Below are 24,403 nucleotides of genomic sequence, written 5' to 3' on the forward strand. Positions count from 1 at the left end.
TAAGACAGTCACCAACAAAGAGAACCAGCACTAGGTCAGAATATCCTACACTGAGTAAGCATTTCAATGAAGAGTTGTTGATATAAACTGTTGAATAATTAGTTCCTTAAAATGTCCAAGTAACCTGTAACCTGCAGCTAGTGGAATAATCATCGTTAATAAAATCTTTTAATGGTTTTCTTCCACTTGCATTTGAAAGCTACTCAACATGTGATAATATGTTTCATAATAAAAATTGACTTTTAAAACCCAAGAAACTGCAGGTTTTACAAAATGTTAAGAAGGGCAGTCCTACTCATCTCTCCCTTACCCTGTAATGCCAAACACATGCTTCCCATTATCAAGGCATTGAGAAGTTCTAATAATCCTTTAGTTCCGTGACCTTTTCTCTCTGAAGGATGATTCTAAAGATACTGTCACTCTTGATGTCATACCTTCATCTCTCCAATGCAGCTCATAGTTCAAACAAGGGTTTTACAGTTTGGGATTAAGGCTGCTGATTGGTTTCATTTATTCTCATCTTTTCTCAATATAACACAGGGATGAATTATATGGAAATAAGCAGTAAGTTTTGTCCTATAATGATGACTTGCTAAATCTGAATCACCTAGCAGGTCCTTCTCAGTTTTCTTGCTGCCCAAAAACACCCAAATAGTGTTCACATCATTTTTAAGTTCTTGGTGGCTTTTAACAAACTATGTACCCTTGAGGGTCAACTTTAAGTGTTGTTATGGGTCAACTTCAGATGAACTTATTAAGACCTGAAGGGAAGGAAAGTGGCCAGTTGAAAAACCCAGAGTCAAGTTCATCGGCCAACAAATACAGTTCGTGTGCTTCCCCCTTTTTGAAACTTACCCAATGTTCCACAGGGCTTGTTTTTATAAGTGCAGATATCGTATCTGTAAAGGAGATAAAGAGAGAGATAAAATTTGTAATGTGATCAAATTTGTAAAATATTTTCATACATTTATCACATCTGTCTCGTAGCTCCAGTTGTCAGACCGCAATCAGTAATTATGAGCAGCCAGCTGGAGTGTCGGCATTTTCAGCACTCTGGAGTAAACCGCAGGCTACATACGCTGCACTCACAGCCTCTGGCTGCGAGCCAGCGGGACACCTGCCAGTAAGAAAGAAAGGTTAAAGTGGACCTTTGTAATCACCGTCTCCATAAAACAGCCTGCCATACTGTTAAGAAGCTAGAGCAGTCTGTCTGCAGATTGCTACTGCTTCTGAACCAAGCAAAGGAGTGGCTTTTTTTTCCACCCTCTTCTGAACCTGCTGGAATGTCTTCTTGTTAGAGCCACAGGCTGCAGTTTAGATTTTGGAATTATTAGCATAATCCTGCACTCCTTTCCACTCTCTCCGACTCGGGCTCTTGTTAAAAAGAGCCGGTTCAGAGCATGATGCCAAAAACACTGAACAATGGAAATAGAACTAGTGTCAGGTGATTGTATTTTCCCCCTTGTGATTTTACATAGGTCAAAAGATGAAAATAGCTGTTAGAAGTTTTTCAAACAACTAAACAAATCACTCAAGAAACAGTTTCTTGTTAGACAGTTTTATCCATGCTCAACTTCAAACAGATTCTCTTTTCATACATTATGATAAAAATAACAGAAGCTAGCGCATTTAACAAGCCATTAAGGACTTGAAATGTATTTATAGAGGATCATAGAATTTAGAAGTAGAATGGAATCGCCTCATTTCATAGATTTAAGAAACTAAGTCCTGGGATGGGCAAATTGTTTGAATTTGAAATTCTACAGTGGATCTTCTAACTTCTCAATAAAGCAACTATCCTGAAGTTAAACAAACATTCAAGGCAATTAGATGGTTTGTAAGATTACCTTAGCTATTTTTAATTGTATTATACTTCTAATGCTACAATTGAGAATGTACCAATATTAGAATGACTGTTTCTCCTGAGAGATTTGAAATAAAACCTTCAGTATTCTAAGTCTCAGCCTGAGTGCATTTCTGGTTTCTAAATAGTAAGAATTAACAAAAAAGGAGGGTGGGTGAGGGTGAGTTATATTATTTTTGTTTTTCCGTGTGGTAACCAAAAAGTTTCCTTTTAAAAAAATAATATTTTACAAATCAAAGAAAATCCAAGTTAAAATGTATACTTTCCATTATGTTGAAGACTACTGAGTATTTGGTCAGTAAAATCAAATATTGGAAGCATAAATGATTCTATCATTTCTAAAGACTAACTGTACTTTATAAAGTAATCTGCCCTTAAATGCTTCACTCATATTGCTACTGAAATTCCATATGATTTTTTTATGTGCTGTTGACTAAATACAGGCAAGCTATATAGTTAACTTCTATAGATCTTTTTTTATAGTATCAAATTTAAACTCTGATTGCTTTCAATTGGTCTGTCAATCAGTAAGCATTCCTTAAGCTCTTACTGTGATCCAAGCACCTTGCTAATCACTGGGGACATAACAAAAGGCAAAAGACAGTCACTGTTCTCAAGGCGTTACAGTGGGGGACAATATATAAACAGCTGTGTACAAACAAGATATATTCAAGATTAAATGGAGCTAATCAATGGAAGAAAGGCACTAAAAGTAAGGGGGATTGGGAAAGGATTCCCATAGGAGATGGTATTTTAACTGGGACTTGAAGGAAGTTAGGAGGAAGAGATGAGGAAAGAGAGCGTTCAGCATGAGACGGAGAAGAGAGAATGTAAAGATTTTTTCCCTCTTTATGTGTTCTCCACTCTTTGATCTCCTCATGCCTCTCTTTCTCCTTCCTTGCCATTGGTGTGACCTGGGATTTTAATATCAGGAACAGTCACAAACATGGATAGGTAGAAATGTATCCCAGTTGCCATGTATGTATCATGATATAGTCTTTATATCAAAGATATAATTTCTATCAGTCAACCTTGGGACAGCCCCTATCAACATTCCAAATTTGTCTTCTCCCCCTCCCATACATACATATATATATATATGTGTGTGTGTATGTGTGTGTGTATATATATACACACACACACACATATGTATATATGTCCCACTCAGTCCCCAGAACTGTTTTATTGAATAGATGCATACCTTACCCTTAACGATAGTAAAGAATTCTTCATCTTTTAAATCAGTTTAAAAAACTTCAGAGTACTCTGTTCTAAGGACAAGTTATCCTTTAACAATTTCAGTGACAACCCAGCATTCCTCATTTTAATTTCATTCCAGAAATATTTTTTATTCTGTCCTAATCTACATTCGTGGACAGCATTCATTTAGCATCCTCTTGCCTATCAAAATAGGACTGTTGATAACTAATGATGAGCAGCAAGTAACAGAAAACCTACCACATGGTAAGCATTGAGTAAATGTTTGTTGGATGAATAAATGAACAGCAGTGAAGAAAAATAAACAAATTCCTCAATTGAGTAAATGTTTAGATTTCTACTGATAAAGATTACAATTTCTTAGCTTAAATAAGAACCTCTGATCCAAACTATGAAATAATAAGTTACTGTAATATGTGAAAACAGTTAAAAAAGGTGGGTCTTAATGGTGAAATGCACTGATGGATGCCATATGAAGTGTAAACAAATTATTAAAATTGATAAAGAAAGTTTAAACAACTTTGCTTATTGTTCTTGTTAAATTCAGTTTTTATATATAATTATACATGACATATACATATGCACATATATATGTATATACATATATTGATACATATATGCATACAGGTGCTAAGGGATAAATTCTATGGGATGCACATCTAATTGGATTTCATAGTCATTTTGTGACGATGAAATCAACTATTGCTGATTAAGCATTTTTGTGGATTAAGCATACAATGGAAAGAATGCTGGCCTTGGTATCAAGAAGATAAATTCAAATGTAGTCCGAGACACTTAATAACTATGTGACCTTGGACAAGTAACTTGAGCTTTATCTGCTTAAGTTTTCTCCACAATAAAATAGGGATAATAGCATCTATTCCCTCAGGATTGTTGTGAGAATCAAATATGACAATATTTGTAAAGTGTTTAGCACAGTGTCTGGAACATAGGAGGCACTACATAAATGCTAGTTTCCTTCCTTACTTGCTCCCTTCATATATTCTTCCAGTGAAATTAAAGGTCCAGTTCTTATACCTGTCTCTATGAGTAAACCAATACTTTGTTGAATCTTTGCTCACATCAGTGAGTGCTCCTTCCAAAGGTACAAATTTCATCCATGTCTTATTGTCTGCATTATTGCACATATTTTCTTGTAAATTCTCTGCAAGAACTCCACTCAATGTAGGTATTTTGACATTATATAAGAACTAATGCAGCGCACAGGCAACAAATTGTTTGTGCTGTTTGGGGGGGGGTATAATTAATTAGTTATTAGTGAGATCCTGATGATTATTTATACCCATTAAGTGTTTCAATACTGTCCTTTGAATGAACTGCACTTTTGAATCTTTGGTGACTGTAGTATTCCATGATTTGCAGCTGTATCACATAACTAAAAGAATATTGGTGTCTTAACGGATATTTTTTTAAATCTTGTTTTTAATTTCAAGGATAAGCCTGAGGTTGTCTAAAATGCTACATAACTTCCCAAATCAATCAATCAGCAAGTATTTATTAACTACCCACTCTGAGATCATTTCCATTTTTTCTTTGGATGGAGCTTGTGCTAGCACTGAGGGGAACCAGGAAAGGCTTCCTGCAGAGGATGGGATTTTAACTAGGACAGGAAAGATGCCAAGACATTATTCATCCACTTATTGTTTTCTTTGTGGATATTTATGCCAAACTCTTTTGAGTAATTATGTACCTCACTTAAGAGATTATGCAATGCTCCAGGGTTTGATTTAATCAGTAGAATATCACTGACAAGCAGAAGCATCTGGAGAACCTTACCACCTCTAGGAAATCCCTCATATATTGGGACTTTTAGTTCAATGACATTCATGACAATATTTTTGAGAATCATATATCTCTATTTTGACTTATTTTAATAATTAGAGAATTTTTAATAGAGTTATCTCTATTATCGCATCTATCAGGTAACCTTTTATAGGACTGCTTATCTTTGAGAAACATGTTATTACAGAAGAGGCTTTAAGGGTATATTTTGTTTAATAGAATCAAATGTTTTGTTATAGTCAACAAAAATAAGGACCACAGGGTGAGATAAGGCATAAGAGCTAACAATTATTTTTGAAAGTTAGGATGTAAAGAATATTAGAGAACAGTTTAAAAAGGTAAAGAAAGCTAACATACTATTGACACTCAACCTCAGGTTGCCTTGCCTTGAGATAGTACTGCCATCAACTAGTACTATTGAGAACTCTGTGGTGCCAACTTCTATGATACTTTTTTTTTTCCTGTGATCCCCATCGAGTTGGACCTTAGTTTGAGAACCTCTGACATAGGTATAATATTATTTGGACTAATTTACCACCTGTTTATTTGTTTTTTACCTTTTTTTAATGTCTCCAAAATTACAGCACCTGACAAAAAGCAAGCTTTAAATATGTTTGTTAATTTGATCCGATCCACCATGTGCCAGACATTGTGGTAGGCAATAGAGCTATAAATATGAAAAAAAAATTCACTTATAAGGAAATTGCATTCTAATTAAAAAGACAATGAATACACATATACTACTTTTAAAAAAATCTGAGATCTATATTTCTCTAATAAGCAAATGGAAAAGAATTAGTCTAGGAGAAAGCTAGCAGTAAGGAAACTGAGATAAAGAATAAAGAGAATAGTGAAAATGAAGGCATGGATAAAATCAGGCAAAGGTAGTAAAGAAATGGGGAGAAGCAAAAACAAATTTCATAATGAAGAAAAGAAACTATAAAAAAGGAGGGATATAAAAACAAAGGTTAGAAGTTTCCTACCCTGCTGCTCTCCTGGACTTTCATGATCTCCAAAAACTCATCAACCCACAAGATGACCTCAACTTTGAAACTCACACCTCCTCAGCATCCCAGCCCCTAGGGCCTCTCCCTCCCTCTGATTGGAAAGGGTGGAGTGTGGACATTGGTGAACCCCTCCTAAATCCTCCACTTAAGAAGGATGCCTAGGCCAGTTGTCACCTCATCATTTCCCACCAGGCTATAGGACTTCACCCTGCCCCAAGCCTCCTTTTCAGTTTCTTTTTACCTGTTGTCTTCCCCTCAATAGATTTTTGAGCTTCTTGAGACCTGGGACTGTTTTTTGCCTTTCTTTGTATCACCAGAACTTATTAGCAGAGTGCCTGACACATAGTAGGCACTTAATAAATGTTTAGTGATTTGACTCGAAATGTTTTCATACATTTGAATTAAAACAAAATTCTGCAATTCTCCAGTCTCTTAAAAGATTATTTGCATTTGTGTAGATTTTTATTAGGTGAAAAAAATCAGCTTGAAGCTAAACTTTGTTTTTTGCAATTGGATTTTGAAAGATCTAACCATTTCATCAAAAGTAGTATGCTTGCATGTTTGGAAAGATGATCTCATCCAAAAACTTTCTATTTAATACGATTAATCAACCAATCAATCAAAAAAATTATTAAATATCTACTATGTACCAGGTACTCTCATCACACTGGGAATATAAGTACAAAGAATGAAACAATTCTTTCAAAGAATGCAAATCTCTACCTACAAGTACCTTACATTTCAATGGTTACATATAAAACATACAGAACAGAAATAAAATTAATAAATACAAATAAATATAAAGTTAAATACAAGGTAGTTTGGAACAGAGGGTACTAGCATCCGGGTGCATCAGGAAAAGCTTCATGATGCCTGCATTGTTTCTTAAAGGAAGAAAAGGACTCCAAGGCAGAAGTAAGGAGGGATTTCATTTCTGGCTAGGGGAATGACCAGCACAAAGCAGCAAACATGGGATATGGAGTTTCATGAGTAATAAATGCAGAGAAGGCCAGTTTGGCTGGATTACAGAGTTGTGAGAGGAGAAACAATGTCCAATGGGACTGGAAAGATAGGTTGCAGCCAGATTATATATAACTTTAAAAGCTAGACAGAAAATTTTTATTTTATCCTACAAGCAACAAGAAGCCATTGGAATTTGGTTAAGCAGGCAAGTCACATGGTTAGATCTACATTAAGGAAAATTATTTTAGAACAGTGAAGAGGGTATGGAAATACTTGGGGCAAGGAAACCAATTTAGGGAGCTATTACAACAATCTAGATGAGAGATAATGAGGAAAGGTGATGAAATAAAGTGGAGGCTGTATAAGCAGGGCAAAAGGGTTGGGTGTAAGAAATGTTCTAAAGGTAGAAATGGTAAGATTTGGAAAATAATTGGATATGTGGGTGAGAGAATGAGGGGTCCAAAACAATGCCAAGATTATGAATCTGAGATCTGGGGAGATTGACTTTGAAAGAAAGAGGAATGTTTAAAAGAGAAGAGGGTATCAAGGAATGAAAAGAAGTTCAATATTAGATACTTGGAGGTTAAGATGTCTCTGAGACATCCAGTTTGAAATTTTGTAATGGACAACAAGATGCCATGGGTGATATGATGCCATTAGGGCTAGATATATACATCTGGTAGTTTTCAACATTGAGATAATATTGGTTATCCCATGGGATTTGATGATATTACAATGGGAGAGAACAGAGGGAGAAGAGGGGAGAGCTCCAGACAAGCTTGGGGAACACCCATTGATAGAGGCCATGAAAAAGATGATGAGCCAGCAAAGAAGACTGAGAAGGAACAATCAGATAGGTAAAGCAGGAGAGAGTAGTATTATGAAAAATTTAAGGAATGTAATTGTATCATTAGCTTAAGCAAACTGTATATAGGAAGATAAATAGTAAATTTTTTTTTAAAAGATTATGTAATGCCCAAAAGCAAGGTGAAATTCAGTATTAAGCATTTCCTAAAGGTACTTTGGTGGGTGCTAAAGATTCTATTCTCAATATATCTAAGAGTGAAAGATACCAAAGACCCAAATAACTCACAGACATTATTACTGCAGGAAAAAAGGAAATGGAGTAACTACAGACCTACTTTTTAATTTCTATGAAATCTTCAATTAAAATAGTTTATATGCAGATGAAGGACATCTTTGTTAAAACTACAAAAAGGGTTCAAGCGACTTTTCAGTTACACAAATGACAAAAAAGTACTCCCCAAAATATCCTTTATGCCATACTACTCCTTCCTATTATTACGGCCTTCCTCTCCATTTCTTGATCCTCCATTTTTGCCTTGCATTCTTCTTACGTTTCCTTGTTAACTCCTGTTTTTTTCTTTTAATAGATTCCCACCTTATTTTTTCCTCTCCAAAATCCAATCAGGAATAATGGTAAATAAAGACATGAGTCAGATTAATCATGGATATTTGCCTAGGAACCAGTGTGCTTTTAGGGGTCTGGCTGGTAATTGTTTGGACTGAAGAGAAAAGAAGCTCAAAAAAAAAAAAAAATCTAACATACCCCAGCTCCTATGACACTATTTGACTAATCCCAGTTCCGGGTACAATATCTGAACCTAGTTTTAGGCCATAAGTAGCAGCCCTGGCTAAGAGATTTGTGACTTGAGAAGTTGGAGCTTGACTGCAAATTGTTTATTTACAAAAGGGGTCCTGGTTTCAGCTTTGATGATTTGTAAATTAAAATAGCCTAGAAATTCTACTATACCTCTGTTTCTTCTGCCTTTGTTTGGAGGCAGGAAATATAGCATGTGGTGGACAATAATGAAGGGAGAAGTTAGAAAAACCCTGACCTAAACTGTCCAGGATAAATGCTTAAGTTAGTCCCTGCTTTCTTTGTTTTTCTCTTCCCTCCACTCATGCACTCAAAGTGCTTTTCACCACCTAAATCCTCAGTTTCTGGTTTTCTTTCCACTTCATGCAATCTGTTTCTAATACTTGTGAAAAACATTATTCGTGGCTAAAGTTGTATGAAAACCTAGTGTGTAATTATCTGACAAGTTTCCTGGGTTACTGGTTTAAAGTGTGAATTCCTTAACACCCTGAAAAGTCAATTCTTTCTGCACATAGTAGGCTTTTAACAAATATTTATTAAATTGAATTAACTATGTATCTGCTTAAATGTCAGAGTAAAGAATTGGCTGATCCAGATTAATGAATGAAAGAAAATCTTTAGAGAATGGTTTGAATCAGAGGCCCAGATTTTTAGACAAGTGTAGCTGTGATGGATGTGAATGGCTAAAAGAAAGAAATTAACTCAGCACACCTGGGCTGAGAACTGAACTTTTCATATTTCAACAGAGAATGTGTCTAGAATGGCTATGAAACAAGGGTTAGCAAGGGCTACTTGGTCAATTATCACAAAAAGTTTCTGAGAGCTAAGATTCCCCAAGCCTTTTCAAATTGGTAACAACTTCTCCATTCCTTCCTCACCCCCATATCTTATATGGACCTTTATTTTATTACTCTAATGCCCTCATCATGTAAAATAATATCATAAAATAACACATAAAATCCCCCTAAGGAGGGACCTTAGACATCATCTAGTCTTCTTTGCCATATTACACTGATTCCTCAAATCCTATTACTTGTCCATAAGAAATCTGAGGGCAAGAATGATGTCTTATCAAAACTTTGCATCTCCCATATATATCACAGAGCCTTACACATAGTAAGTACTTAATCAGTGCATGATATTGCTGTTCTAGGTAAGACTAGATAGGAGTGTGCAAATTGTTAAGAAATGGTTAAGAAATAGCTCAAGCAGGTAGAACTATAAACAAAGTTGATTAAAAAAAGGAAATTTAGCCTTGCAATTCATAACTAATATGTCTCTCTACATGTTTCATGGGATAATGCTTTATACATTGATATTAAATTCTACATTTGTAGCATACAATTAGAAACAAAGTATAAATACCCATCAATTGTGAATAACTAGCCCAATCTTGATTCATGAATATAATGGAATATCACTATTCTGTAAGAAATTTTGTAGATGATAAATACAGAGAATCATGGAACTAATGCAGAGGGAAATCATCAGAGTCAAAGAAATGATATTCACAGTGATTACAATAATATAAATTATCAAAATAAAAAGTGAATGTCGCAAGTTATATGAGCAAGTATGCTTCAAAAAAAAAAAAAAAGATATATAAGAAGACATTCCAATTAACCCCTTTTCTGAGGTAGGGAATCTACATGTGTTATATACATGCACATCTTTTCAGATTTTTTCAGTGTATGGATCACATAAGCTGATTTTTTCTTCTTTTTCTTTTTGTCTTTTAAAAACATTATTTTTTATATGAAATGACTATCTCAGTATTAAGGGAAATTATGGTGACACAAAAGACACACTAATTAAAAACTTATTTTTATAAAAGATTAGATTTAATAAATAAATCCATAACTTAATGAAACCTGTGCTAAGTAACTCAAGAAATTTGACTTTATTGAGTATATTATGATTCCCATCTGACATTAAAGTTACAAAGTAAATTAATTGATTCAATAATGTCATAATGACTATAAACTTTTAGGTTATAAAGAAGGGCTAGGAATTAATTTCTGCTTACTTGTCCAGCTTTGGATCTTTGCTTGTTCTTATTAGTTCTCTAAGCATTTATTAATGTAGATCACTTTCCAAATCCAACCGGAAAAACCTATAATCACATTCTATTTTCCACCTTTAGTCTCAACCCATGAAGTATTTCCTCTAGGTAGATTTTTCTCTACATGTTTGTTGTCTTTTCCAATAGAATACAAACTCCTTGAGGACAGGGATTGTTTAATTTTTTTCTTTGCATCCCCACACCTAAAAGTCCTGCCAATAGTAGACACTTAAAATGTGTTTGCCAATTGACAGAGAAAAGCTCTTAAGAACCTCACCCCACAGATGTGAAACCAAAAAAAAATTTAATTTCAGTACAGAAGAATTTCTTGTAGTGATCCAATTATAGAGAAGGGAATGGAACAAAAGCTAGCATTCTAGAGTTTAAGTCATTTGTTTGCCACTAAGCCATGTTCCCAGACCAACAACAGAACTTCTTTTGTCTTATTGAGCCTTGTTACATGTGGCCATAAAAGAGCAAAATGACAGTGAGACAGATCTTTCCTATTTACTTTGCATGTAGTCAAGCAGAAGCACTCAAAACTGACCTCAGTTGCACTACCAGATGGAATGGAATAATTAAAAGCAAAAATTCTTTATGGGCCAAGAGAATTGAAAATGCTTGCCATCCTCTGGAAGGAATGCTGAAGACCTCAAGCCATTTATATTAAAAGGGAAATGTGAAAAAAGCTTAGATTTACATTACTCACTTGGCAGTCTAGATTCTTTGGCAATATATCTTGCTCCTTATATCAATGGCAGATTGAAAGAGCACTAGTATCAAAATACTTTGGTTTCATTACTTGCTCAGATACTACCTGAGTGATCGAAGGCAAATCATTTAATTTCTCAGAGCATTAATTAATTTATCTGTAAAATGGGTACAATATTTACTTCATATACCTTAAAAGGTTCTTTTAAGGGAAAGTCTTTCAAAAACTACAATGTGCAGCATTTATGAGGTAATAGAATGATTATCATTATTTTTACAAGCATTTGAGAGTGAGGCTGACAACTTTATGCAATTCTGCCTCACTTAAATCCAGTTTATCACCTTGTGATGTCATTGGTCCTCTTTGAAAATGAAGGATGAAATACAATAGCTCTTTAAAGTTTGCAAAGCACTTTTTAAGTATTACCTTATTTTATCCTGAGAACAATCCTGGGAAGAAGATGCTATAATTATCACCATTTTACACATGAGGAAACTGAGGAAGGTAGAGGTAAAAACCATATTACTCTATTTCTGTAAATTTCTGAGGCCAGATTTGAATTCAGATCTTCTGAATTCCAGATAGTGCATTTTATCCTCTAGACTACCTAATTTCCTCACATTATTATGAGAAAGATCCAATATCTGACTGAAAAAGAATATCTCCTGTTGCTATTTTTGTGGTTGTCAAACGATCTATATAAAATTTGCCTTTAAAAACAGCATCCGATAAGCAGCGGGTCAGAACAATGATGTTCATTATCCACCAGAGTCTATACTTTTATTAAATGAACAATATGCATAGGATATTTAGAAGATGCTGCTTCCTCAGCATTTCTTCAAAAGCCAATCTTCCCATTTGTTCTGGTGAACTGTTTCTTAGAAAAGACAAGAGGGAGCATCAAAGGATTTCACCTTCCAAGATGGAACTTTATAACAGAGTAAAAAAGGGCAAAGAGGGTGGGTCAGTGGAGGACTTCCATGAAATAATGAAGAATGAAATGATTGGAACCAAGAGAATATTATATACAGTAACAATAGTGTTTTAAAAACAACTTTGAGTGATTATGACATTTTGACTCTAATAAATGCTCAAATTAACTACAAAGTACATAAGAAGGAAGATGTGCATATTACACACACACACACACACACACACACACACACATACACACACACACATTTGTGTCAAATGATAGCTGTCTCTAGGACAGGGTGCAGGTAGGAAAGAAAAAATGAGGGGGAAAAATGTTACATGATAACTATATTATAAGTTTAAAGGGAATATCAAGTTGTATAGTTTTTGCAGTTTCATGTACAATCATTTTTTTCCTATTCTATTATGTTATGGAAATGCTTGTTTTATTTCTTAAGATCAAAATTTTTAAAAATTTTAAAGAAAAATTGTGCATTATGTAATAAACTTGCTAATAAGAATATAATTGTGCATATCACCAAAAAAAGAAAAAAAGGATGAAATGCAGCTTTAGGAGAGAACCTTCTGTCTAGACAGCCTAAAATCTGTTCTAACCACTGATGTGCAACATTCAAGTCAACATCCATTCCAGAACTTCAGATGAAATGCTGATGTTTTCTGTCCTCAACAAATCACCACTCCAAGTCCTCTCACTTCTTTCATTCTTTAAAATGTCTTTTACCCTTAAGTAAGTCAATTAATTCTTAGAGCTTAATGCCCCAAGTATAAAATAGGGTATTAATAGTTGAATTATCTACTTTATTTAATTGGAAAAGAAAAATGCTGAGATTTTACATGGGTGTGCTGGAAAGAACTCTCAACTTGGAGCCAGAAAAGACATAGGTTTAAGTTCCAACTTAGACTATTATGTGACCAAGGGCAAGGCTCTGAGCCTCAATTTCCCCATGTGTAAAGCAGAAGTAGGATAGTACAGGATAAAGAACACAGGCACTAAACTTATAAGATAGTTATAAGCCTATGAGTCTTACTACATGAGTGAACTTGGGCAAATTTTCTCATCTATAAAATAAATTAGATGATCTGTGAGTTTCAGTTTTAGAGCTTTGATTCAATTAATACAAATGATGAAATCTCCCTGAAGTGGTTGTCTTATTTAAATTTACACTGAATATTTTGATTGGGCTAGAACCAATTACAAATTTTATATCATTATAACTGCAAATAGTGTGAATTCAAAGATATTCTTTCTGCTAATTGGGATCTAGTTTTACCTGTAGTACCTGTCTCACTAGAAGGAATTCTTCATCCTTTGCCAAATATCTAATTTCTTAAATACCTTCTTTGGTATCTATTCTGATGTGTTTTTATTTTAAGACTAATTATTAGAACTAAAAGGACTATTTACACATTGCCAGCTAGATAGTATATAGGATCTGAAGTCAGGAAGACGAGTTCAAATCCAGCCTCAAACGCTTATTAGTTGTGTGACCCTGAGCAAGTCACTTAAATCTGTTTGCTTCAGTTTCCTCATCTGTAAAATGAGCTGGAGAAAGAAATGGCAAACCACTCCAGTATCTTTGCCAAGATGACTTCAAATGAGGTCACAAAGAGTTGGACATGATTGAATAACTATCAAATATGTGATTTTTTTCACTTTTCTTAAAATCTGAAACCTTAATATTTATATTATAGACCCTAAAAATGCTAAGCTTCTCTGTATTTTCCCTTCCACTACCATTCTTAATCTTCTGTTTCAATTTAATTCTCCACAAATCTGTTTTCTACCTTCCCTATTACCAGAATCAACTTGATAAATGTGTCAAGCATCTGCCACCACTTTACTATATTCAAAGAAAATAAGTATCCAGATAAATCCTACTTCAGATTTATCTCATAATCTAAAAATAACTGAATGTGCTGGTTGTTTGGTTTGAAATTCATATTTTCAACTTCTTTGTCCCTTTGACCTTTTCTGTGTGCCAACAAATTCACTCCAATTGTTCAAGTTTCAGAAGGATTTTTGCTATTTTTGATTTATGCTTTTTCTTAAACATGGTGTGATTTATGTAGTTATGACATATTGCTTACACTAAACTGTAACTAGTCTTGTAACTAAAGAGAATAAAATGTCATATTTCTACGTTTGTAAATATCTTATCAATATTCAGACTTCATATACTTTTTATAAATTCGATGTGTTTACATTGATAGATAAGAAGATAGAGTGATTGATTTGTGTATTATGAACCAAAATCTCCCATGATTTAAATTATCTCTTAATACAAGTACCTTAGAGGAAAGATGAATCTGTAATACTCTAAGTTATGACCATGAGATGATAAGATTGGTTTCCTTATATAGCTTGTGGAAACAGGGGAGAAACAATCCTAGTGGAGACATGAGCCAAGTCTTGTTGCAACATTATTTTCCAGGAAAACCACTTGTCTCACTCCATTAGCTAGGAACTGTTTTAGAAGAGTGCCTTGCATACAGTAGGTCTTGAATAAGTGTTTGCTGAATTTTAATCTGAATAAATAAAAGTATATGTTATTTCATGTCAAGGTCAAAATGAATTGGGAGAATTTTTCTGCAAGTGATTCATGACATGTTAAGAAGCAGCCCATAAGGAAGACATAACATTGAGGGTAAGAGTTTCACCAAAGGTTTAAAGATCCACTGATTCTAAGGAGGGAAACTGTTTATAGTGACACATGAAGCCGTCATCCAAGCACCTAGAGGACTAGTGAAAACATTGAAAGGAAAAGATTAGAGATTTCATTCAACCAAAGAAAAGATTAACTGTGAGAATTATGAGTGATGAGTTGAAATGAAAAAAAAGATTCCCAAAAGAAAATTTAACATAAACAAAAAGTAAGTTTCGTGGGAGACAGAACTATGCGTTTTGAGTGATATATAGGAGCAGTAAAGCCCTGATCTTTGTTCTGATCTCTGTATGGCAAATAACATATTGTTTTTGTTGTTGTTGTTGTTTGTTTGTTTTTCATTTTATTCTTTTTAAAAAATAGTTTTTTATTTACAAGATATATGCATGGGTAATTTTTCAGCATTGACAAATTGCAAAACCTTTTGTTCCAATTTTTCCCCTCTTCCCCCAATCTCCTTCCCCAGATGGCACGTAAACCAATACATAACACATTGTTTTCAGTATAATCATAAGAGGCAATGAAACCAAGTACATTTTCAGTATGACCTAGAATCAAAGCAGCAAAGTCTGCAAATGAAAAACTCTGACTTCATTCAGGCCCAGAAAAGTGTGCTGTCAAAATTGACAAATGAAAATGATGTTCATTTCTTTCTTTGACATCTAAGACACTATCTGCAAATTTATATCACAAGGTTAAAGAGTCAAATAGAGGTTGAGATGTAGAAATTCTTGTTCGTTTGAGAAATTGTAATGTGACATAAAAGTCAAGGATTAAAGCTCTATTCCTGGTTTCTACAACATGACCATATATTGGTTTACATTAGGCAATGAAATAATTTTGTTTTGTTACCAAAAAAAAAAGATAGTATTAGTTACCTCAATTAGTCACCTTTTCATTAGATTTGGTCAGTAGAAAGGAAAGAGGAAAGGAAAGGAAAGGAAAGAGGAAAGGAAAGGAAAGGAAAGAGGAAAGGAAAGGAAAGGAAAGGAAAGGAAAGGAAAGGAAAGGAAAGGAAAGGAAAGGAAAGGAAAGAAGGAAAGGAAAGGAAAGAGGAAAGGAAAGGAAAGGAAAGAGGAAAGGAAAGGAAAAGAAAGAGGAAAGGAAAGGAAAGAGAAAAGGAAAGGAAAGGAAAGAGGAAAGGAAAGGAAAGGAAAGAGGAAAGGAAAGGAAAGGAAAGAGGAAAGGAAAGGAAAGGAAAGAGGAAAGGAAAGAGGAAAGGAAAGAGGAAAGGAAAGAGGAAAGGAAAGAGGAAAGGAAAGAGGAAAGGAAAGAGGAAAGGAAAGAGGAAAGGAAAGGAAAGGAAAGGAAAGGAAAGGAAAGGAAAGGAAAGGAAAGGAAAGGAAAGGAAAGGAAAGGAAAGGAAAGGAAAGGAAAGGAAAGGAAAGGAAAGGAAAAAAACCAGTGCGAGGATTATTTAAAAGAAATTTTAAAATGAGGGGATAGAGGTTGCTAAGAATCACAACTTTTAGACTTTCTATAACCATCAACTAGCTATTAGAAATCTAAATGTAAAATTCCTGTCCAAAAGTTAGAAAAACTAAATCATATCATTCATGATTATCTCACTATAAATTAAATGAAAAGATTAACATGGAGTTTTAGTTAAATGAAAGATTCTTTTAGGAAAGGCAAATAAAATAATCGAATGAATTAATTGAATAAATGAATTTTATTTTTCTAAAGGCAACAAGATACATCATTACATGGAACATTTGATTTCTTGATTATAACACTCATAAAAACCACTCGAAAAATGACTAGTATAAAAACAATTGTAGTTTATTTATGAATTTGTGAATCTATTTTAGATGATGAAAAAGCAGAGCAATTCTACTATAAATTTTCTAGAGCCTCCAAATTCAATCAAAATATATTTTCATACTTGGTGACTATAATGGAATGGTAGGGAGTACAGTTGTTTTTTTTTTAAGTGTGTTGGAAAACATGGTTAAGGAATAAGAAATAAGAGAGGTCAAAGATTTATTAACTATAAGAATGCTTCACACTTCTAAATGATGAATTTTTATCTAAGAAGAGAGCTGGTCAGGATGGGCTTCAAATTACATAACAAAAAAAAAAAAAAGAAAAAGAAAGAAATTTATTCTGTTATGACTGGTTACCAGTCTGGGAGTCATTTCCAAATCATTTATCTATGAACAATCCATTTTGTTAGAGCAAAGATAAAAATCAATGCAAAATAAGAAGAAAAAATAAAAATAAGATGCAGTTGCAATTGAGGCAACTCCAACCTTACCTATTTAAACAAGCTTTTAGAACTTAATAAATGAATTTAAAATAACATTGACATAAATTATCTTCATTTCCTAAGGAATTTTTACCAGTGCAAACTAATTGACACAACAAGAGGTCATAAGAGACTAGAAGCCACTTTAACCACCAAATACTTGCACTCCTTGCCAAACAGAGAACTGACAACCAAGAACAACACTGGCATAAAATAGAAAATCATTTATAAAATATTACCAAGAAATATGTATTAAGGTAATAAGAAGGATCTACTTTTAAAGCATTAAGAAGTAGTAGAAATAAAAACAAACTTAAAGAAGAGTTGAGGAGAGACACAAATAGACTGACTAATTCTTTGAGCATTAAGAATGAAACTGAAGAAAGAAAACCAGAGCAAAAAATGGAAAAGATCTGTAGAGATGTTTTTTAACAAATTCCAATATCTACCAGAGACGGTAGAACCATCATATTTGGAATCTAGTCTCACAATCCTCAAATGAGGAAGTAGAAATGACATAAAGAAAATAAACATGGAAAGAAAAGGTGCACTAAGTATACCCAGTTTATACCAAAGAAAACACAATTTGGGAAATGTTGAGGAATGAGTTCTCAAAATATTGGAAAGAAGATACCAAAATGGAAAATGATTTTATTAGCAAAAAGGTACCCTCCCCCCAAAAAAAAGTCAATATCACTAACTCAATAACGACTTTTCCAACTCTATATGATCTTGGGGAGGGAAGAAGTAAGGTATATACATATATATATGTATACATATGTATATATGTATATATATATATATATATATCCCACTGAAGATGAAAAAGTGAAATCAAAGAGAAATACCACTAAGCTCCTCCACTCAGTCCAAGTCTGCAAAAGAAGACAGAAAAACTTGCAAGTGTTCTCATTGGGTTATCTTACAATATCAAGAGCTCTAAAAAAGAGCCTTCAGCAGAAAATATATAGACATGATTAAAAAAAAATGTGTGACATATTTAACATGTATAGGATTGCTTGCCATCTGGGGATGGGGTAAAGGGAGGGAGGGGAAAAATCGGAACAGAAGTGAGTGAAAGGGATAATATTGTAAAAAATTACCCTGGCATGGGTTCTGTCAATAAAAAGTTATTTTAAAAAAAAGTATGGATGGGTTGCAACCTATACTATTAGAGAGAGAATCTATAAAAATGAGACCACAGATCCATTGATGTATCAAATATTGGACTGGAAAATTGGGGAAAAGCTGTTGAAATTGTATATCTGGAATTTATCAAGATACCTAACAAGGTTCCTTGTAGTATCCTTTGGAACAAGATGGAGAAAGAGTGGGTTTTTAATAGTGCAGTAAAGTGCATTCATAACTACTTAAATAGCAGTGTTAATTAATCAATCAATTTCAACCCACAGAGTTGCCTCTAATAGTTTGTTATAGGGCTCTGTACTGTCCATTATTTTTTACCATGAGGAAAAATAATTGAACATAACAGTCCAGAAAGAAGAGTTGAGTTTAATGGGATGCTGTTTCCTGAGGACAAATTTAAAGTCTTGAACTTAAGTTTAAAAAAAAAAAATCAACAGAATAAGTTAGCATAAAAATCAAACAGAATAAGAATAAGATGGGGCATACTTGACTTGATAGCAATTTACATGTAAAAAGAATTAGCATATTAGGTTCACTTAATATGAGCCAGTAATATGATAGGGCTATCATAAAAGCTAATGCAATCCAGGACTTCATAATTTAATGGATCCAGAACCTCATCTCTGAAAATATAACCTCCAATTCAGATCATTTATATCCATACCTTTCTTTTGTGGAAGCTATTAAAAAATTCAATTAGAATTAGAGGAAGAATTAAAGAGATGGAGAAGGACAAGAAGGAGGAAGAAGAAGAGGAGTTGGTTATTTCCTATTCAGGAGTATTAAGGAAGATAGCTCTCAAAAGCTTTCTCGCAAAAGAAAAATCTGTTGTCTTTCTGGGTCATGTATATAAGATGACACAGCACCTTCAAAGACTCATGAAAACAGATAATGACTACCAACTTGTGGTGATTTCACAAAGATATTAAAAAAATAAATATAAATAATATTGCCAGAAGGAACCTTAAAAAGTATTGCTTATGATTATTAGTCTTTGGCAAGAATCTAAAGATTACAGAGGCACAGGTTGTGCTTTTCACATTATTGCCCAATGAATATAGAAGATAAATGTTAGTAATAATAGCTAATAACTAAAGTTTATTATGCACTAGGCACTGTATGAAACTCTTTACAATTATTAACTCATTTGACCCTCACAATTACCCTAGGAGGGAGAGCTACAATTGCTCCCATTTTACAGTTGAGGAAGCTGAAGGAAACAGAGCTTAAATTATTTATCTACATTACCTAGAGCTAGTAAGTGTCTGTGGTTGAATTTCAACTCAGGTCTTTTGATCCCATGGCCATACATTCTATCCACTGCACCATCTAGTTACATGAGGTCTGAAAGTGAACAGATGACTAATACAGTACTTTTATCACCATATCCTGTTGTATTCATTGAACTTCAACCCACCCAAAGCCGACTGGAGAAATATGGACAAATCTAGGCAGCCTATTTTAAGAGGAATGCTGGAAGAGTGGAGAATTTCTGCAAGCCAATCAAAGTGGTAAGGACCTTCAAAAACCATACCATACATAAGAAGAATTGAAGAACTTAAGATGTTTAAGTCAAAGAGTAATGAAATAAGCATTTACTGGATGCCAGTAAGTTGCAACACTTTATGGAATAAATGAATCACAGAATCTCAAAATTTAGTCATCTGTTTTAGACTATTATTCCCCCTGAAAAAAATCTTATCATAACACAGTTGACATATGATCGTCAGCCTTTACATGGATCTCCATATAATTAGGGGGAACTCATCTATCCTCCAGGATATCCATTCCAACTTTGTACATTTCCAACTGTAAGGAAGATTTTTCCTGATATCCAGACTTCTACCCATTGCTCCTGATCTGACTTCTGGGAACAATCCTTCCTCTCCATAACAACCCTTCAAATACCTGGAGATGGTTGTTATGTCCTCCTTAAGTCTTCCCTTTTTCAAGCAAAACATTCCTAGTTCCTTCAACTGATCCAAAGATCAGTTGATTCAAAATCACTCACAGCCCTGATTGACCTCTTTCTAGGCAATCTTGAGTTTTTCAGTACTCTTTTAAAATGGCAACACTGGGGCAACTAGGTGGTGCAGAGGATAGAGTATGAGCCCTGAAGTCAGGAGGACCTGAGTTCAAATCTGACCTTAGACACTTAATACTTAATACTTAAAATACTTAATACTTCCTAGCTGTATGACCTTGGGCAAGTCACTTAAGCCCAATTGCTTCAGCAAAAAATAAATAAAATAAAATGGCAACATGCCAATAGTCAAAATAACTTAGTCACTCACTCAAAGTTGTTTTTTAAAATAATATTGCTATTATTGAATATTGTATTCAGTAATAGCTTTGCCTTTCTTAATTCAGCCCAAGACTACTTTAGCTTTGGGGGCTTTTTTAGCTCAGATTGAATTTGCAGTACAAAAAAATATCAAAATGTTTTTCAAACAGACTGCTATCTAACCATACTTTTCTCATGCTGTATTTGGAAGGTTAATTTTTTGAAACCAAGTATAAGAGTTTACATTCATACCTGCTGAATTTTACCTTATGGGATTCAGTCCAATGTTAAAATCAAGAACAATCTTTTCTGTCTCATTTTTGCCCCCTGGTATATGTAAGCTCTCTCTCTCTCAGTTCTGTGTCATCTGAGGAACAGAAGATTTTTAAGACTGGATAGGAGCAAACTTAGCTAGAGGCATAATGATTGTCTCCAGATACGTAAAGGGCTGTCATGCTAAAATAGGATTTAATTTACTGTATATAGTTTAAAAAGACTTCTAGAACCACATTGATTGAATGAAAGTTACTGTACAGGTGAATTCAACTCTATACAAGAGCTAATAATAGAGTTGTTCAAAAAAGAAATAGGTTGACTTATAACTACCACAATTGGAAATGGTAGAAGATGAAGGATGATATTAAGGAGATTCAACCTAAGCCAACAAAGATGGATTTCTCTCTCCTCTATTACTTGTATCATTTCTACTCATCTATGGCTTTTATTAGATGTTGCTTTGTATTAAAATTAATAAGATTCATGATTTATGTCCCTTACCAGTCTAACATGCTTTAGAACTTGAATTATTTTTCAAATTTACATTCTTTACAAACACACACACACACACACACACACACACACACACCAGGCCCTTAATAAATATTTGCTGAATGAAAAGTGGGTTTCCTAAGAGATGGGCTAATATTTTACTCTTTCACTTGAAACCAGAATGCTAAGTACTGCCTTTGCATTAAACACACACACACACACACACACACACACACACACACATACACATACACACACAGGCTATCAATTTTAAATGAGTCTACTTCATATAATATAAGCTTACAAATAATGACGTAAGAACTGAGACAGAAAAGCACATCACGGCAACTATTTTTAAAGGAATGCACAATTCATCAGTACCTTTTCACAATATTTCAATATACAATATTTGTGTTTCTCTTCCAAATAATTCAGCACATTTTATATAAAAATTTTATGATTTCTTTCTACATTTTTACTAGTGTCTGTTTAATTTTATAGAAAGTGGCATACCACAACAGCACTTTGCCTTAAAATAAAATACACATCTTATTTTGTCTTCTTATTCAAAAACCTCAAAACCAAGGGAGTTATTTAAACCAAGAAAGGAAGAGCATAATATACATGTTACACATTGCTCAACACAGGGGAAAAAAATATTCTATTGTTAGTGTAGGTCTTTTGAAACCAACCACAGACAACCAAAAGTCTGATTCTTTTGGATTGGATTTTAGTATTCACTTTGGAGCAGATAAATCATTTTTAGTTATGGTTGGGCAAAGTATTACAACAATGTTGTTTGTGAAAGTCCCACTTCATTAAAAAGTTCATATAAAAAGGCCTGCATTTAAAAAAACACATTTCCTTATCTTTGATCCATATTTATAGAAATAGTTTTAACTTAAAATGCAACATTAAATTATAATTTAATTTTAAGACAATCATTTCTCTTTTTCATCATTGTTTCTCTTTGTATTCAACCAATAAAATACCAGCTAAAATTTGCCTCTGAACTGTGGTCTAGTTAAAATAGAGTAAGAACCATTGAATTATAGGGTTGGAAAAGATTTTGAGAGGCCATCTAGTCCATCCCTCTGCCTTCAGGCAGGAAGAGCCACATCAAGCAACACAAAATTTATAATGAAAGTTAGAATATCTCCAGAAAGCAGACGGGACAAATTTCCATAGTGACAGACCCTAGAAAGAGTCCTAAAGAGTAGTAGAACTGTCCTTTTTATTCTTCCCTTAGAAAAAGCATCAAAAAATGCCAATTTACCCAAGAAGTCAACAAAGTACCCAATTGTCTTCTTGAGTTCAATTTTCTACAAGAACCTGACCATGGTGTTTTGAAAGAGTCCCCAGGGAAAGTTATTGCAAAATCTTAGTCAGTCTCATTCTGTTTAAGATGATCTTTCTGCCAACAAATTCTCCTTTATAATAACATTTCCTTTTATTTGAGTCTTAGTGGATGGAGACCAGTTGGTCTCCATACTTTGCATAGAAGTCATTAAGTTACCAGAGTCTTCTCTTCTCAGGAATAAGTAATCTCAATTACTTCAGCTTTCTCTTATAGCCTTCACATTCAACTCTTTAATCATCTTTGTGGCTCTCCTCTGAACTCTCTCCAAATTCTCTCTGTCCTTTCTTTAGTTGTGGGTCCCAGAACAAGAAACAACATACTAGTAAGTCAGAGTCTATACAGTACTAAGTACAATGGGAAGATAGCATCTTATCCCCTCCATGTTCTGTCTTATTTCAGTCTCCCAGTATTGTATTTGCTTTGACCACAGCACTGCATTGTTATCACATAGCCATCTTATTATTCACTTACTTATTTCTTTCCCCTCCACTAAAGCTTATACTCCTTCATTGTAATGTATTATTTCCCTCCTACGTTTCTTCATTTTCTGATCATTCTTCTAATTTATTAATTAATTTTAAGTTAAAATGATAACCTATAATAGATTTTTAAGTATCCCCCACCTTGTGGAATGTGACATATCTATTCCCAACAGTGATTAACAAAAATTATGAACATGAGCTTTCTACCAGCTACCTCCAAAAATAAACTAAATCAGCTGTTCCTAAATATTCTGTAGAATCTTAGTGGTATAAAATATCATTCATGTTTTTTGGAAAATAAAACATAGTCACAAAAAATGTTTGTATTTTTGTTTGCTCAATTACCCCAACCTTGCAAAAAAAAGATTACTGCCAACTCAAAAAAACCTAAATCTTCATGGGCCTCCATTTCCTCATCTGTAAAATGAAAGATTTGAAAGTGATAGTCCCCAAAGTCCCTTTTAGCTTCAAGTCCTATGATCCTATGATTGCCATATTCCTAAAGACATAAGAAAAAATGAAGATATCTAGATAATGACTGCATATATAACCCTTACTATGACTTTAGGCTTTCTGTTCTATCAGTAATATAATTAAATAATTCATATTTTTATCATGATAAAAACAAAGATTTACCAAGTAATTTTTTCACTATGGTGCTCTGCTAGACCCAATAAAAACAGCATTGCATAGGCATGGTCCCTGACTAAAACCTAAACTAAAAACTAAAAATATATTAAACCAACTCACTAACATGGACAGGAGGATTCTAATACTTGAAAGATTTTATGATTCACCATGACAGGTATTTCTTTCCCTGACAAAAATCTCCATGCTTTTTCACTCTTTGACATTCCTGTCCCTGTTTCTCTATAAATGCTCCTTAGAGAATTGACTCAATATGCTAGAGGCCTTCTGGTTTTTGAGTATCTCCTTCTTTTCCTTCTGTGTCTAGTTCACTCCCTTTTCCAGTCATACACATCCTTGATAGTAGCTATTATGTTACTCCTTGTATGCAGATCCTCATTAGTAGCCTGCCCCTATCCATTCTACATCTTGCAGTTGCCTGGGGGTTCTTTGTAATTTTAATTCTGCTGAGAATGCTGTGTTCCAAGATTCACAGCCACACAGAACCATCAGTAGAATAGTGGTATGAAAGAAATGAGCTTTTTTGCATCAGCAAGTTGTCTGGGATCCCTGAAAACACTGCATAATTTCCCAATGACTTTCCTCCTGTTACATTTAAGCAGGGTTAGATGACCACAA

At 33.9% G+C, this 24,403-nt stretch overlaps 1 protein-coding gene across 2 annotated transcripts in view; it reads right to left on the reverse strand.

Annotated features, from left to right (window-relative positions):
- Nucleotides 1-24,403, reverse strand: part of ADAMTS6 (ADAM metallopeptidase with thrombospondin type 1 motif 6) — a 322,872-nt gene that overhangs the window by 179,033 nt on the left and 119,436 nt on the right. For both annotated transcript variants that reach the window (XM_031965568.1, XM_031965571.1), the window contains exon 8: nt 856-899. In XM_031965568.1, coding sequence (XP_031821428.1) covers nt 856-899 — 44 coding nt within the window. The remainder of the gene's footprint in view (nt 1-855; nt 900-24,403) is intronic.

Source organism: Sarcophilus harrisii, chromosome 1 (genome assembly GCF_902635505.1).
Source record: "Sarcophilus harrisii chromosome 1, mSarHar1.11, whole genome shotgun sequence".
Lineage (NCBI taxonomy): Eukaryota > Metazoa > Chordata > Mammalia > Dasyuromorphia > Dasyuridae > Sarcophilus > Sarcophilus harrisii.